This window comes from Hetaerina americana, unplaced genomic scaffold (genome assembly GCF_022747635.1).
Source record: "Hetaerina americana unplaced genomic scaffold, ioHetAmer1.1.p SCAF_15, whole genome shotgun sequence".
NCBI classification, from domain to species: domain Eukaryota; kingdom Metazoa; phylum Arthropoda; class Insecta; order Odonata; family Calopterygidae; genus Hetaerina; species Hetaerina americana.
In genome coordinates this window covers 14,298,076-14,315,781 of record NW_027286625.1, presented here as the reverse complement: position 1 = coordinate 14,315,781, position 17,706 = coordinate 14,298,076, and the positions used below count along the sequence as shown (strand labels likewise).

At 35.6% G+C, this 17,706-nt stretch overlaps 1 protein-coding gene across 3 annotated transcripts in view; it reads left to right on the top strand.

The window, feature by feature from the left end:
• Positions 1-6,385: 6,385 nt before the first annotated feature.
• LOC139686813 (sphingomyelin synthase-related protein 1-like) overlaps positions 6,386-17,706 on the top strand; it is a 28,540-nt gene continuing 17,219 nt past the window's right edge. For 2 of the 3 annotated variants that reach the window (XM_071583882.1, XM_071583880.1), the window contains exons 1-4: positions 6,386-7,115; positions 7,266-7,564; positions 8,875-9,249; positions 10,473-10,590. In XM_071583882.1, the coding sequence (XP_071439983.1) occupies positions 6,936-7,115; positions 7,266-7,564; positions 8,875-9,249; positions 10,473-10,590 (972 nt within the window). In that variant the 5' untranslated portion in view covers positions 6,386-6,935. The remainder of the gene's footprint in view (positions 7,116-7,265; positions 7,565-8,874; positions 9,250-10,472; positions 10,591-17,706) is intronic. The other variant, XM_071583881.1, reaches the window with a different exon arrangement.

The following is a 17,706-nucleotide window of genomic DNA, read 5'->3' as shown; positions in this document are numbered from 1 at the left end:
CAATATTTTTTGAAAGATAAGGAATTCTTTTTGTTCTGAGATAAAGAAAATAATGGCATTTTAAGAATTATCGCCATAGCGTCAGGGTCGCGATAACCTCTAGCCACGTTTCACGTCTTCCCAAAGCATGCAAGTTAGAACGCCCGAGTTCGTGAGTCATACTTGCCCCATACGAGTATCATTGGCGAAGAACGTGCCTTGTAAAATGTGAGGGCAAACAAAAAAATCGTTGTCACTACATAAGGACAATCGCGCTTGAGAGCGAGGGACATCCGCGTGAGTAGGATGAATGACTCCATATGGACGTGTGGAAGATATTGTAAGTATGTGGGTATAAGGTGCAAAGTTTACTCGGCTTTTGCTGGCGAAAGCTTGGGCGAACTCATATATTTTCTTCTCTGAGACTGGCAGGAAATATTGTTCAGCTCAAGTGAATTCCCCTCAAACGGTTAATGCAAACTATAACAGGAGAACTTTTACGATCTTTGAACCTGGAATCATAATTTTATATCTATGGAGCTATAAGGGTATATTGGCATCTTTATTTCGAATTTCAATCGAGTTTGTCCAAGTTATCAACAAACGTGAAATATACTATTCACCCAAGTTGCCCATTGTATTTATTGCAGTATTTCTCCTGAAATCCCGGGTACTCTCCTCGTGGGTTCATACCACTTAAGACCTTCCCCCTCTCCAGTGACATCCTCATCCGGACCCTCCATCCTTAGGGTATGGTCTATATACACAACTTTTATAAGTGCATGCTTCCCGATGAAAATTGAGAAAATTTGGAACAAACATTAAACAAAATTGAAATCGATGTAGAGACAAATTTTTTCTGTTCTGATTATTTCAAAAGCGTTTTTTAGTAGTCTCACTCCCGCAGGATAAATCTCTGCTGAAAATACGTATGTGTAATGATTCTAGACACCAAAGCTATACCCAAACTGCGTGATTTTTTTCTGGGTGCTAGAACTTCCTGGGATATTTCAGGCGGAACAGGAAAAAACCTTTTGGCCTCCCTACCATGGATGATTGAATTTCACAAGCCAATACGTATAGTACAAGGTAGGCTTACCCTCGTCAATCAAACGGAATTCGAGTTGAAGACGTTCTGGTCGATAGGTTGATTTAATCTTTTAATTTCGGAATTATATTAATCTCGAAGTTACGTGTGCTTCCTCGAAATTAATCGATGATTGACTGTCGATGTTTGAGAGCGATTAACGACTTAAATCATGTCTTCATCAGACATCAAGGGATGGTTGAGACCGAAACTTGGTGAAATTCCAATAAGAAATTAAAAAAGTGTAAACAGTTTAAAAATATAATAGCAACTTAATGCTCCACATAATAATGTATTTATTCAACTAGTTTCACTCCACTGTAGGATCTTCAGGAATGGTGGTGCATGTTATAAATCCAAATATTAGTCTATTTATTATTTCATTGTGGCTATGTAAAATAATTATTTCGCGACACTATTTTTGCCACGACTCGGTGGAGTTTCTCCATTGTATAGATAATAGAAACACAGCAATTCCATAATTATTTTAATTCAGCATCCCATAAAAGCATCACCCAGGCTATTGTGCGCTGCGTGACGGACTTTCCCGGAAAGCTAGATCAGTCCGCCTAAACTTGGTATCCGTCTTTTCAATCTTCCAAGGTGCAACTTGCACCCAGATACAGAATCTCAGATTACCTGAAGTACCGTTTCGAAAATATCGATAAGTTATCTTCACATTTTCAGATTTCGGTGACTTTTTTCGCAAGGTCAGCATCCTCAACTATTTGAAGTGTCGAACACGATCGAGCAGCGTCATTGTACCATTGAGAACGCGCACCGGGAAGAACGGCGAGCAATGCTAATTTAATCCGAGCGATCACCAACTCTGGTTACGAAATCAAGGCCACCTAAATAACACGCGGGCTCTTGATGCGTAGAATTGGTGCACGGGGAGTGCGGAGAATACACCACACCTCTTAGGCCTGTCGAGCAGATCGCCAATCGCCGAGTCCATATATGACGTCCCAGTTTTCGGCCCCTTCCGCTCGTATTAGCTTTACTGCATTTTAAACTAAGGTGGAAAACTCTCATAATCCTGAACGCCATTCGCAACTTCATTGGTGACTAGCGGGGCCGCGCCCCCTCCCCTCTTTCGGAATATCTTTGGCTTTAATTAAATACAACATTAAAAATCACTTCTATGCTCGGCTCTAATTGTCAATACTTTGCCCCGCGAGCAGAAGATTAATTTCTCTAAGGAGCAATGCGACCTCTAAATTATCGGGATTATTTCAAATTTTACAAGATTTTCAACTTTCTTGGTGGGAAAAAAAATTATAAAATTATTTTTATTCATTTATGAAAATGGCCTTCCCTTTACAGTTTTTTTTACATTTGCAAGCATTACGAATGTTCCAAAGAAACTGCGGGAGATGCCGCAACAGTAACTTTTAACGGAGTCATCCGCTAATGTGCATTTTAATGCAACAATTTCAGAGCGTAAAAATCATTCGCCTTGACTGGGACTCGAACCCAGATCCCTCAATATCCGGTCGAGTGCTTTAGCCACTTAAGCTACCGAGGCGTCCTCTTAAACTCTGAAATTTTGGGGCTTTTAAAGGAACTAGATGTTATGACGAAATACCGTACATACAATGTCACATGCATTCGTAGTCGTGCGCGAGGCGCCACTGTCCACGAGGTTAAAAGCCAACTTTAAACACGTATGGTGTTTTCCCTTTGACAAATTCCAAAGAAACTGCGGGAGATGCCGCAACAGTAACTTTTAACGGAGTCATCCGCTAATGTGCATTTTAATGCAACAATTTCAGAGCGTAAAAAGGGATCTGGGTTCGAGTCCCAGTCAAGGCGAATGATTTTTACGCAGGGATCTGGGTTCGAGTCCCAGTCAAGGCGAATGATTTTTACGCTCTGAAATTGTTGCATTAAAATGCACATTAGCGGATGACTCCGTTAAAAGTTACTGTTGCGGCATCTCCCGCAGTTTCTTTGGAATTTGTCAAAGGGAAAACACCATACGTGTTTAAAGTTGGCTTTTAACCTCGTGGACAGTGGCGCCTCGCGCACGACTACGAATGCATGTGACATTGTATGTACGGTATTTCGTCATAACATCTAGTTCCTTTAAAAGCCCCAAAATTTCAGAGTTTAAGAGGACGCCTCGGTAGCTTAAGTGGCTAAAGCACTCGACCGGATATTGAGGGATCTGGGTTCGAGTCCCAGTCAAGGCGAATGATTTTTACGCTCTGAAATTGTTGCATTAATATTACGAATGTTCTTGCACCGGCGCCATTTTCATAATTTCCTTTTGCAGCGTTTCCCGTTACGCTGGGGTATTTTATTTCCGTTATGATTCATCCTCTTCATCTTAAAACTTGAGTTAATAGAGCAAAAGTGCACCGTTGATTTTTTTGTCATTTGTGCCGTGACGTCAAGTGAACTTCCTCCCCGCTCGCTTAGGAGCGTCACGCTAGGCCAAACCTCCCCAGCTAGTGCGTGACGTCGTTTGTGGACGGCTTCCGAAAGATTTTCTCAGATGCCTCGACAGCTGAGACCGTAGCACACTGCGCACTCCGCCCTGCAAAATCTTTTATGTTTGTGACAAAATGACAGTCATTTCCGGGACGGAATTAGAATTCGTGACCTTCAGTCTAGTAGGCAACCCGCCAAGCTCTCCTTCCTCCACTTAGTGCAAATAACGCACTTTCGCAAAAAGAAATAACCGATCATCTGCGCTCTCTGACATATCAAAAAAATCAAGGGCATTTATCTTCCAATAATGAATTACGTTCGAGGATAAGGATGGTGCGGTGGCTAGTTTACTGGCTTCCCACCACAAAGACCCAAGTTTGGATACCTATGATTGCAGAATTTTTAAGAGGTACCCCGATGTCTAATTGAGTGCTGCGTTGAGAGAATTTCAGTGAAGTCCACCGCCGTCGGATAGGATGTTAAATGTTGTGACCCCTTTTTGTCCTCGTTAAGAATAGGCTAATTTCGACGCAGGATTTCTCTCCAACCTTCCCTAAAACTTCTTTCTCCACAACATATATATATATATATATATATATATATATATATATATATATATATATATATATATATATATATATATATATATATATATATATCCTCAATGGCGCAAATGACTTCAGCTGCCGATCCCCTAATATCTAGTACCACTGAAAATTTACATACTAACGATTGTGTGAATATCACACGTATTATGCGTTTCTGGTTTATTTCACTCAAGACGAGCACTATTATCACACCAAAATTCTGTTTGCATTAATCTGGAAGTTTAATGCTAATTATTTTTAAGTAATAATCAGTGTTTTGTTAGTCAGTGGTTTGTTTCACTACAAGCTTCCCTCTAGCCAATCTCAAGGGGACGGGCTTCATATTTTCACAGGTAAACAAATAATTTTATAATATATTTTTCTTACAAATGAAATTAAAAACCATTTTAAACTAAGGGCCCGCCTCGGACGCTTGAGAAAGCAATATTTTGTTTGCTATGGGGATAGCAGGTATCCAAAAGTTAGTTTCTAGCTTGTAAATAATATGTATTTTGAAGCCAAAAATATTTCCATGGTGGAGAAGCATGTTCCCCTCCTCATATTTTATCTTGGTTATTCACCCTCTCTTCAGAACTTCTCATCAGGGCTCATAAGTACAATTTATTTTCATCGTTTTTCCCATCATATTTCCATGCTTATAATTTGCTTTCTTCTTTTTATTATACTCTCTGCTGCTGCCGTATTCCACGTTCTAAAACTGTAAAGAGGTAAACTCCTTATGGAGATACGATTTTAAGAATCCCTTCTTATTTCTAGGCTAATCCCATTTGCCCTTAGTTTTTACTACTTCTGATGGAAAGGCTTCTTACCGTGTGATATGCTGTGGGCTCGTTCTCTCTCTCTCTCTCTTACTTATTCGATTACCGGTTATATTACTGCCTATTTGACAACGTTCTTCAACTTGAATGAACTTTGAACGTTCAAATGTGTCTTTCCCCAATTTTATGTGAAAAATATCTTCCTTGTTTCAAATTTAGGACATATTTTTAGATATGGAATTGATTATTTTGAGGTTTTATTTGTGATGCCCTTATCCAAAAAAACAATATTATCATCAAGTCGTCTTTCTTTGCTGCAGGTGTAGCTCTATCAACTGCGAACTGTTTTTCCATGCGTCTATACACCACCGTTACTAATCTCCTTCGCACCATTTATCATCGTATTGATGCAAAAAATAAGTATTGATTATGGGTGGAATATTTTTATGGCATAGGATAATTAATGGCAATAATAATTTTCATAACCGTGGCCACTGGCTCGGTATATTCAACATGCGTCAATATTTCCAAACCTAGACGAGTTTTATTTTCTTTTTCCACCACATTCGTCAAGAATCTAGTATCAACTGTACAATACTTATTCTTTTAATGACTTCGTGAACGGAAAGCGTGAACGTTCTTAACAGTAACATGTTTTTGCAGCTTGGAATAACCTGGGCCGTGTGAAAGTACATGTAACAATCAACCATACCCACTCGAAATGGTATTTTAGCCATCAAGTCTCATATCACCTCTCTACAAAGAAAATACATTTCTTCTGACCCCACAAATGTAGCTCGAAGTGTTCTTTTACTGTATTGAGTATAGTAGCACAAATATTTATATTTAATTTAATGCAAAAAATTAAAATGTGAAAATTGTGTCTCTGTTTATTTTTAAACAGCGTAAGGCGATCTGATCATGACGCTAAGCGTATAGCCCATAGATCGTTATAATATAGATTTATGTAAATATTCAGAGTGTTTTCTTTGAGGTTATGGATCACTTCCTCAGAGTAATGCTGGAAAATACACCGCATAACACAAGGGGTACCTCTCAAAAAACTCATATTTTTTCGTGGGGCACCTGGTATTGTTCTTAGGGTGGAAAGACGAATTACTGGCTAAATATTATTCATTACGCTTTAAAATGAAAATTTAATCTTTTATAAAACTGTAATTTGTCTAAGGAATACTTTTTATAAAATGGTTGAGATCCTCAGAACAAATTTGAGAGCTCCTATCGCAAGAGTATCATTATAATTACGTTTTTAGTAATTACTCGAATGAGGTCTCAGCTGGAGGAAATCGATTTAATTCACAATTGAGAACGCCCTTCATGATGGGAGATATATTAATTAGTGACTAATTACAATTTTGAAAAGATAATGTCCATGCCAAACCGTTGTGACCGTTTTGTTATAAATGAGCTACTGCGCATCATTTTGAAAAAACCACCTTTTCGCTTTAGTACAGGAAACCGCCGACAGAGCATCACAACGCATTTTAAAACGGAACTGAACGGTACATCGCTCTGATCTCAAAGATCATTCCGTTACGTATAGATGAGGGTGTTCGGGTTGGTTTCTCTGTTGTCGTGGTTCCTTGTTTATTGTGGTTGTCAGGATATTTAAGTGTTTCATTTCTGTACTCCTAAGAAATGTTGCCATAGGTATTTATATTGATTTTGTTGCTCCATTTAGTTGGCATTGCACACCTGTTTAAGGTAAACATCGTAATTTGTAGCAGTTTACTGTTAGTATTTTACGTCTAAGCTCTGAGATTATTTAATTAATTAAGACTTTTCACTGGTGACCTTAATTAATCATTCTATGTTGTTGACTAACGATACAATGTTTGATCCTGGCTCCTGTGTCATTGTAGACGGTGAGTGACTTGATGACTCACATCTGAATTTCGTTTGATTATTGACTTAAAAAGTATGCATCATTTTGAATCATGAGTTGAAAGGAAAGACATTTTAATTTCCTCTTTTAAAGGATATGCGTTACAGAATTTCTATGTAAGTAGTTGCCGAAGTTAGTTCGTAATTTATGACTAATGAAAGATGAATGAAATTAAGAAACCAGTCGTGGAGTGGGGTCAGAGCGAAGTGAAGGAGTGGTTAGATTCAGTAGAAATTTGTGCTGAACTCAAGACTCAAATAAGTGGAATCGTGAGAAGCGGGAGAGTTCTCCTTTTCATCAATATTAACTCACTGTTGCAAGGTCCTCAATATTCTCACGTGGTAAGATTCTATTTTGCAGATGCATTTAAACATGTAAGCCATAAATCATTTGAAAAACGGTTGCTCCATTATTCGTTGTGTTATTGAGGCATTCACTGAATTAATTGTCTTTCATGCTAAGATCGCCAAACATTTGTTTATTTTGTGCAGGATGCTGAAGACCTAATAAGATTAGAGCTATCACAGCGAAAATTACAGCTTGAAAACTTGGATAGCTTCGTTCAATTGGGATACGACCCGTACACGTATCTCAAATGTTTGCCGCCAAGTATAGCCTATTCAAGGGTCAATCATCATGATCTTCCTAATGCTTGTTGCCACTGTTGTTGTCAGAAATACTCATCCTCAGCCTCTTGCCTCTCTTCATGGCCAGACCACGCAAATTGCCCCTGCAGCAGAAGAAAAGATGATGTGAACTTTGTCGACCAAAGGCATGATGTGAATGTCAGGTATGAGTTTTCATTATATTTTGATTTCATTCATGCCTCATTGTGAATTTTTATTTATCATTCATTAGTGTAGAGAATTTCTCTATCAAATAGGTTATTTAAATTATATTAAATTATCCTGCAATATAATTCTAGCTGTTTTCATTGCATAGTTTAGTTATGTCTACATTTCTATGCTATTTGCATTATATAACTGATGTCAACAGGACAGCTATAAAGTTTAAATGTGTATGCTATGTGAACCATTCACTGCTGGTAATGCACTTACTCCCTAATGACCTCTTCATATTGTAACTAAAATATGTAATAAAGTCATAATGGCATCATTTTGGTTATTATAGGTACACACGTTAACATGGAAGTAGTTTATCGTGAAATATTAAATAAAACTATGGTTAGAAATGAGTTCTTTCCATTGAAAAATATTTTCACAAGCCCGTTATAAAAATAGTTTCCACTAACTTTAAAAGAAAAGACTAATGCATAATTTATTGACCTTCCATATGTATTCCATTTAATATTAAGTGTCCCAATCAAATATTTACAGTGAAAAACCCAGCCATGGTGACAATGTAATTACAAGAAGTATGGTGCACTTTTCTATTATAGTGATCCTAAAAGTAGTTCCAGTTGAAGCAATGTTATCATTTCCCACTTCTATTATTCCTAGTTCAATCATTTTTTGAATTGGTAGTTTCTGGGCCCTGTAAAATAAATGTGGTGGTAGTTATATTGTTTACTTTATAGATAAATATATCCATTAAGGTTCATGTCTTCTTTTGCTGCTTACCAATGGAAATATGTTTGTTGAAATTGTTAATCAATTAAGCATCTTGATAATAAATATTTAAGCATCTCCTCTAATTAAAAAATTATGCCAGCATGTTTGTAGAGTGAGAGACAATATGAGAAATGGGATTTTTCATAATTTCATGGATAATGGTGCTCTAATACACCCAGGACTGTCACCTTACAACAAAGAGATATTAGTTTTTGGGTTAAAAGTTTTCCACCCATGACCCGTTAATCAAGGGTAGAGTAAGCTAGAATTAATATGATATGATTGGTTAACTTCATACATGGTATGAATAAAACTATAAATGACAATTTAGGCAGTGATTTTAATAATAACAATTATCCTTGTATTTTCAAAAAAGTATGAAAAATCATATTGTCCAAAGCCTTTACCTCGTGGAAATTTACATTACAGACCTTTTATTGACCAGACCTTTTTATCCTCTTATTTTCATGTTGTCACAACTTGTTCATTTCTTGGAATGAATTCTATTTTGATTGCTTTCCTCTTACAGTCAGGATGATGGCCAGAGATGCACCACTCATCACCAAGGTGATGGCTCAGACACAGAGCCCTCATCTGTTGCTGCCGGAATCCAATCCCTGTTTTCTGCCCACACAGGTGGCCACCCAGGCTTGGCCAAAAGTCTGCCTCCAGAAGTTTGGAAAGCAGTAGTGGCCATGGCTTACCTATTCATTGTCACTTGGATTACAGCATTTGTTATGGTTATAGTTCATGATCGTGTGCCAGACATGAAGAAGTATCCACCTCTTCCAGATATATTCCTTGACAATGTTCCTCACATTCCATGGGCTTTCAACATGTGTGAGGTCACAGGGACTATACTTCTAATAGTTTGGATTTGTGTTCTTTTATTCCACAAGCATAGGTGAGTGTTCATTGGGGAAATGTATATTCTTTGAGTATATTTCCAATAATTATCTACCTCTCATACTTTGCCAAGATGTTAAATGATTCTTTTTGCATTCTGGTCGTGTGTTTTCTCCATTGTATATTATTTATTTTTTCCTTACCTTGTATGTATATTCTGCTTACTTTTCCCAACCAACTCTCCAGCATGCATTAATATGCTTTGGGAATCTTCATTTATATTGATTTACGTAATATTGTAATAATGCTGCCTTAACTGAATGTTTAATGCTGATTTATCTTTGCTTGCCTTCATTAATGCTTGTCCACATGGAAATAAAATCATCATAACGTGTACCTGTGTTTAAGAAAATGGTTCGAGAATTGCTCATTGAAAAGTGTTATTATAGTGTAAAAGAATACCTGAGGCCTAATTTATAAATTTGTAGCATATTCTAATTTTGTAATATTTCTTATTTTTGTAATAATTTCTATTTTTGTAAATCTTGTACTTGACAAATCCTATGCACTTGCCAGTATTATTACTATGCACTGTCTTTTGGACGAATAAATATTATTATTAAATTAGGTTTTCACCAGCATAATCAACCTAAAGGTAGATGAGATTTGTAAGCTTTCACTTGGCCCTATGGCATATTACATCTATGCATCCCAGTATGGAGGCCAGTTTTTTTCCCTTTGCCTCCTGAAATTTCCGAGAAAGGTCTGGTATCCATGAAATCATAGTCTGGATAAAGCTGGGGATGTTCAGAGGCATAATATAATAATACTTAACCAGGGCTAAGTATTGTTTTATATGTAGTTAGCCAATCGCAGTTTACCTGTATTGAATCAATATCTTGTTATTGATTTGGTAAGCAGATTTTCAAAAGTAGTTCTAGCTAACATTAAATTGATTATTTCTCAGTTATACTTTTGCTTCTATCTGCCAAGTGAAGTCTCTATTTCCATTATTACGTATTACATGAAGAATAAGATCATATATTTGGGACTCCAAAAATATGGATACTTGTGCAGTGTATTAATTTAGAACCGATGGTGATGGTTATGTATATGGTGATGGGTATGTATAATGTAGGAAACATCAATAATTTTATCAGTTTTGAATAATTTGCTGTAATTTGTCCATCAACTTTGATTAATTGTAATTTGTAAATTGTATTAACTATTAGTCTTCATCATTTTTGAGAACTGATTGAGTCATGTGTATTCTTCTTGTAGGTTCATTCTTTTGAGACGCTTCTTCGCCCTCTCAGGCACTGTATTTCTGCTGCGGTGTGTTACAATGCTTATCACATCTCTATCTGTGCCTGGAAGTCACTTGCAGTGCAACCCAAGGGTAAGAACTAGCTTTACTTTTTTGTGCTGCTAATATTTGAGTGGAATGGTTTTTTTTATACAAAATTGATTCAACAATTGGTTCCCCTTCTTTTAAAATTGGTTATATGCTTTGATTTGATCTTCATTAAATGACATTCTAACCAGAGCGATAAGACTTTTAAATAATGGAATCTTAGTATAACAAATGTTTACAATTGCTAGAAAATCAATCAATACATTGAGCATTCAGTATTACAGGTATAAATTCATTATATTGATGCAATCAATCTTGTGGTAATGTCTATGACCTTAAGCATAGTAAAGTGATTGCTCTATGCATTTACATAAATGAGGTGTGTTTAGGTTCCTAGATCACCCAATTTTTACCTGGGACTGGAAATAGGAGGGAAGGGAAGATGTGGTTGAGTTTTAAAATGTGGGCATGCCTATGAATAATGCATTGATAGCTGTACTGTGTAGTGTACAGTGTTTGTATATCTTGCTAAATTGAGCAGATTTGTGGGCAAGGCAAGCCTTTGTAGGTAAGAGCAATGTGTGATGATCTAGTTTTTCACTTATGTGGCATAACACACATTGAAATTCATCAATTGAGTGAGACATGCATTGGTGGTGTTACGGATGTAAAAAAGTGCATTAGTGTGTGTAACAGTTCAAAGAAAGCAGAACCTTGTGTGACAACAAATCCAAGAAACCTCTGTCATAGGCCATTAGTAATCTAGGCCAGTGGACAGAGGAGACTCGTACAGATGTGTTCCCAGTAACCCTGGAGTCTGCCATTGAGATTATGAAAATGTGTGCATCTACTTGGAGATAATGTGAGCGGTATTAGAAGTATCAACTTTCTGGAAAAACTAGTGTATCAGGAAAAAATTAGGTGACTCTAGGACATGAACACACGTTGTTTGTGTGAGGATATCGATTGGGAATCTATTACTGATGATTTATTGTAATTTTTTATGACTTGGCATGATTTTTATAGAATGCATTGACATGTTGTAGTAATATTACCTAATTATTATTTGCGATTGATCCCAGTGACTGCACTGGTGTGGTTTCAAGAATATGGTGTGTCATTGGCTATAGGTTACTCTTCTTATCTTGGAACAGGTTGCAAGTATGGTATATGAATAAATAGACAAGTTCTGAATTTTTAAAGCTGTAAATATGTTTAAAAAATGTGTTATGGCATGGCAAATGTGGACCTCTCACCTTTGTGATCATATTTGCTGTAATGTGTGCAAATCCACTTTGGAATTCAAAGCAAAAGAACCAGGGAATTTGAAAGTGTTAATCTGGTCAGTTGTGTCATAGAGCATTGTATTATACAAATTATGAAAGCTTTCTGCATGCACTAAAAACAAGTAAAACATATTTGTAGTGTACTTAAATGGTTTTTAAAAAGAAAAAAAACTATGAGAAGGGACCAAAACATAGGGTGAATTGTACATTTGGCCACTTTTTGTGACTATAAATCATTAACTGTTGTGTACCAGCAGAAGAAAATTTCATGAAGAAGACAAAGAATCAGGAAAATAGTATCCCAGTGGCCATTTTATAAGATTTGGCAATGAAACTTACAACCCCATATAGAAACATGATGAAAAGTTTTGAAGTGTAAATTGTGTTCAAAGTAATCTATTATTTTGGAGTTTATTTGGATATTCTACATCACACCAAAAGCAGGACCCAACCTGTAAGGTGAATGATTTTTACTCTTTGAAATGTCTTAATTTCAGTGCACATTAGTTGCTGGTTAAATTAAATATTATTGTTGTGGCATCTCTCTCGGTTCTTTGATATTTGGGGAATGGAAGCATTCAATGACAGCTGTCAGGAGGCTGATTTGTGACAATAGTCTTTGCGATCTCATAATGAATGCTCCTGTTCTCCTAGCCTTGCCGAGAGGACGCTGCTGCTATCGTCAAAGTTGAAGGTCAAAAGCTACTCAAAAAGAAATAGCATTCAATTTTTATCTCATAAATTTTAATAAAAGTTTTTTTTTCATATGGGTTCGCAAAGTTTCACTATGTAAATAAATAAAATGGCCACTACAGATTTTGCAATTGCATCTTTATCTGTTAACAGAATTAATATTCCCTCATCATTTCAAAAATTGACTGTGAAGTTATGGGAACTTTTGATTGCCAAAAAATTTTCCTTGTCCTAAACAGCAGTTCTTCATTAATGGTTGCTGGGAGTTGTTCAATCATACATTTTACTTTTTTATTTCCCTTTTTATGATTTTTTTCTTTTTGGATACCATGGAACTTTTTAATGCACTTTCTAATAATGGTTCTATTAGCTTGAATCCAAGAGTAGGAAGTTAGTTGGTTATTTCTCAGTAAAAAAATTGTTAATATGGCAAGAATAGACAGAGAAATCTTGGTGTATGAGTACAGCATGTTACAAGAATTTTGATACAGCAATAATATGTAAGGTACAGTTTTTTCCCCTATGATTTAAAGCTAAATCAGTAATAATGAGGCCTGCATATTACACCGACAGTTGTTGCTCGATGTTATGAGTGGTGATGTTCATCATCTGAATAACAATAGAAATCCTAAAACTCAAGCGCATGTATTTTCCACCATCAAGTCTGACCCATTCATATTTTTTCGTTAATATACCTTTCATGGCTCTTTTAATTACCAAAGTATTGGAAATTTTCAGTCATGTGGTGGCACAATAATGGCTTGCAAATGGATTCAGATAAAAAATGAACGTTCAGGTAAGAAAATGAACATTCAGATAAAAAATGAGCATTCAGATAAAAAATTAATATCCATGGAATGAGTTCTTTTTGATTTATTTTCATCAGAGATAAGCCAGATAATAACAAACAGGATAAGTTACTTATCATTCATTAGATAAAATGGATGTTTGAAACAAGACGGCTTATTGATGAATATCAATATTATCTTTCTGATCTTTAGTCAGTTGGAGAAGTACTTTACTTTTTAATCTGCCTAGTTTTATGATTTCCATTTACATGCAGATACTAAACATCACTCAGAATTTCAAGCAACAGCTGCAGGTGCAATGTGCAAACATTGTTATAACTGTTTTATTTCTAAATCATGCAAGAATAACCTGCACCTTGTTGTATCAAAATTCTTATTCAATTCTGATCCTGTTATATATATGGATTTCACATTTTTGTTATAAATGTTTTAAAAAATACTTATTTTACGAGAACTAGCCAACTATTATAAACAATAGCAGTGATACATTATCTTATCTTGGTATGTCTTACAAATTTTTTATTCCTTCTTTTCTTATGTTGGTGATTTCCTGCATTTTTAATGAGTTTCCATAAGTAATATTATCCTAAAAACCCTCCAATTTATAAATATAAAAATTATTTCCCATATACTTTTTAACGTTTTGTGTAAATACAATTTTTAGTTCTGTATTATATTGATGTAGTAATTAACAACTTAACTTTGTATATCCTATGTCATGTGTAAGTTTACATGAGGTTTGGTGTACAGAGGTAATATTTATTCTGTCTTTCTCCACGAAAAATGCTTTATTTTTATCATTAAGTATATCATAATATGTTGGATAATTTATTGCGTACAAACTAAAAATAATGAAGAGGAAAGCTCATCAAATATGAATAGTAGACAGGAGTAAATAGGGGTAGATAATCTATAATGATGATAATTAATGAAACATTTTATGAGCAATGTCTAGATATAATTAATCCTTGATTTTTACTAGGGATGGATTTCTGGGAGATGTACCGAAAATTAAATGAATGATTGTAGCTGCACGTGGAATGTTTGAGAACATAAATACGTTTTAAAGATACTGCATATGGCTTGAGTATTTTGCAGAGATGTGTGGGTGATTCTTACAGTTGAGATGCAGATTTATCCATTACAGAGAATCAGTTGCCTTTGGTTTCCTGTTGTTATATTATACTCCTACAGATTAGTTATTTTTTGTTCAAAAGATTAATGGCTCACTAACTTGTATCGAGGGTTTATTGTCTTGAGGGTGTAATTTCAAATATGAATCAAATAGAGTAACATATATTTAGATTACATATCATTAATCAGTACCACCATCACAGCATGCCCATCATTACAGGATGCCCTCCTGTACATATTATCTTTCTAATTTTTCCTATACATTTAATCTCATGGACTAGTGAGTTTCTATGCTTCAAGAAAAAATTGGTGAGAGTTTGAGTAATAACTTAGAGTAAGCCTTCTTTTTAGCTGGGCAGTGGTGCAATTTATGATCTGTTCAGGAGAATAGATGCATATGCATGTTGAATACATGTCTATGAGTGGGAATAATGAAGGCTTGGAGTCTGAGTTTTTCCTCTGGTCCTGTAAAAAAAAGGGGACAGCTAGAAGATATCATTAACGTTTACTCCCATAATTTATCATGCAGAAATTTTATTCGGTATAATATTATGTATGATGTATTTGCCATTTCAAGTTGATGCATGTTCAGTTTGCCTATGCCTGCTTCTGGTAATGAAAAATCTTTTCCACAAAGGTGTCTTTTCACATTGTGAACAAGATTATCTCATAAAGATTAATCCTGACTGTAAGGAGGGGCAGACTCTTTATAAGCCTCCTGTAGCCTTCTACAGGTCTCAGTTGATTATTTTTTCTGACGAAATCAAAGTTTCATTTCAGCCTTTTACTCATCGTGCATTACCTCCATTGTGCCATTGGCAAACGGAATATGTTTAAACTTGTAATGGCTGCCACTGATGTAGTACTTCAAGTCAAATCAATGAAATTCGTTCCTTTTGTACATTACACATTCAGCTAACAGCATAACATAAATCTTAAGGCTTTCGTGATGTCTATCTGATGAAGTTTCAATGCTGCTTCTGGGAACAACCATAATGTAGGTGAGCTTGTTGGACAACTGTTTCACTCTCAGTAGTCTTGGAGGCATGTTCAGGTAGAAGTGATCTTCGTTGCATTTTGGCTGCTCTACGTGCATATAGCTTGCCGGGAGTACTCTGATTGGCTATTTCATGGCTTGGTGGGTAATTCCATCTTGCCGCTAACAAACAGCCAATCTGAATGCTCCGGGCCAGCCAATGTTTCCCATATATAGTGGCAAAATTGCAACAAAGATCACTTCAACCTGAAGATGCTTTCAAGACTGGGGGCAAAACTGTTGTCCAACAAGCCAACCCATGCAATGGTAATGTCTGGAAGCAGCAGGAAACCTTTAATATAACATATAATTAATTTTTAAAATAATAAATGATGAAAATAAAAAAGAATTATCCTCCTTTTCAACAGCTCTTGTATTTTACCTATGTTTAATATTTAGTCCTTGCATCTGAGCATCTGTTTTTTCCTCAGCAAGATTCATTTATATAGTATACCCTTCATTCCATTTCCATTTGGGGTAAGCAAAATCAGGGAAAGCCTCCAAGTTGTATCTGGAAGCTTACTCCCTTTTACTAAAATCTTCTTCACTGCCCTACTCTTGGAAATTTACTTCATTCATCTTGTGCCCAGCATGATAAATTTTGAGAAATTTTGGTAGTGCTAAAAAGTGAGGTGATAAGATATGTTATATCTCAAGTTAACATCAAAGTGGCCTTGGAGATAAATTAAAGCCATCATGTGAATTTTTAAAACAATAGATAACTGTGACTTAGCCAATACAAATTTTGTGTCCACATCTGTAACTTGAGCATAATGTGGCCTGTAGGTTTTTGATTTTGAAGTATTGCAGAAGTCAGTTTTATTTCATCTTGAAAACACTGAGGGGAGTGGCCTACTGACAGTTACTTAGGGCTTCATTTCTAGTGTATTAATTGTCCTCATTTTGAATTTCCATCACACGTACAGTATGTTGCAATTGTCTAAGTCAATTTAGAACATAGATGGTGCTGAAAATCAAAAATATAGCTTATTATTTTTATAATACAACTGTATCTTGTATCCAGTATTCCAATATTAATCTTCCAAAATAACTTCACCTTTGAATAGCTCAGTGGAAACAGTATGCTACAAGTTTACAATGAATAATTTAATTTATTGCTTTCCTAGAATATATTTACCTGGTATAGTATATTCTTTGTGTATCATTATATGTGTCTATTGAATATTAATTATTTAGGTCTATGAACTGGTAATGAGCCAGGATGGGAGCCATTTAGGCATATTTTGAGAGAATGGTGGGCTTTTTGGACCAAGAGAGTACCTATATTTGTGTTGCCTTGCACATTTCCTTTGCAACAGCAAACAATTTGTTCACTGGTCTAAAAGGATGTAAAATGAAGTGTTTAATAGATCGCCCTATTAAATACTGCTGCTCCATAGAGAAAAGGGAAAATCCACTAATAATATCCTATGATTCCTGCTAGTCGGAGGCATTGTAAAGAAATGATTGGTTGAATTGGGTTACAGATCTGGTGAAATTGCTGTAACAATCGGTAGATTATGTTACATTATTGGTAGTGGTTGGTAGATTATGCTTTCTTTGCCTTTGTGAGAAAGTTCTGGTGAGTAGGAAAACATTTATTGGGCAGGGTAGTATTTTAGGTGGTAGTTTTTCAAACAGATTTCTCTCTTTATTAATTGTAATTAATCATCATTGTGGTATTTATTGCACAGAGCCTTTGACTACTGATTACAGGGTTAGGGCAAATCTTTGTGATATAATGGGACACCCTACCTGAACCCAGGAGTTTGATTTTATAAGTAACAGAACAGTAGACGTAAGTTGTAAAGGGGCATCTCCTCTACTCAGATTGTATCTTTTCTTAAGCCTTATTTTAATATCATAAGAACTATATTTTCGCCTATCAACTGTGGGTCGAAAATGAGTATTTGTGTATAATTTTTGCAACCTCATTAGGTGAAGCCTCCATTGAAAGGGAAAGAAAACATGATAGAAATGAGGGAAAAGAAGAAGCATTTAGAAAGATAAATGCTTCCTCTTTTCCACTTTCTATGGTAATCTAATTAATTTGGTTGATGAGGATGAAGTAAATGGAAAAAACATGCATAATTATAAGTGGGTACTTAAACTTAAGTGTACTGTTGATTGTTAATTCTTTATTTATGAGATTAAAACCTCATGTTTTAGTGCATATGTCTGATATCTCTCCCTTTGTCATGGT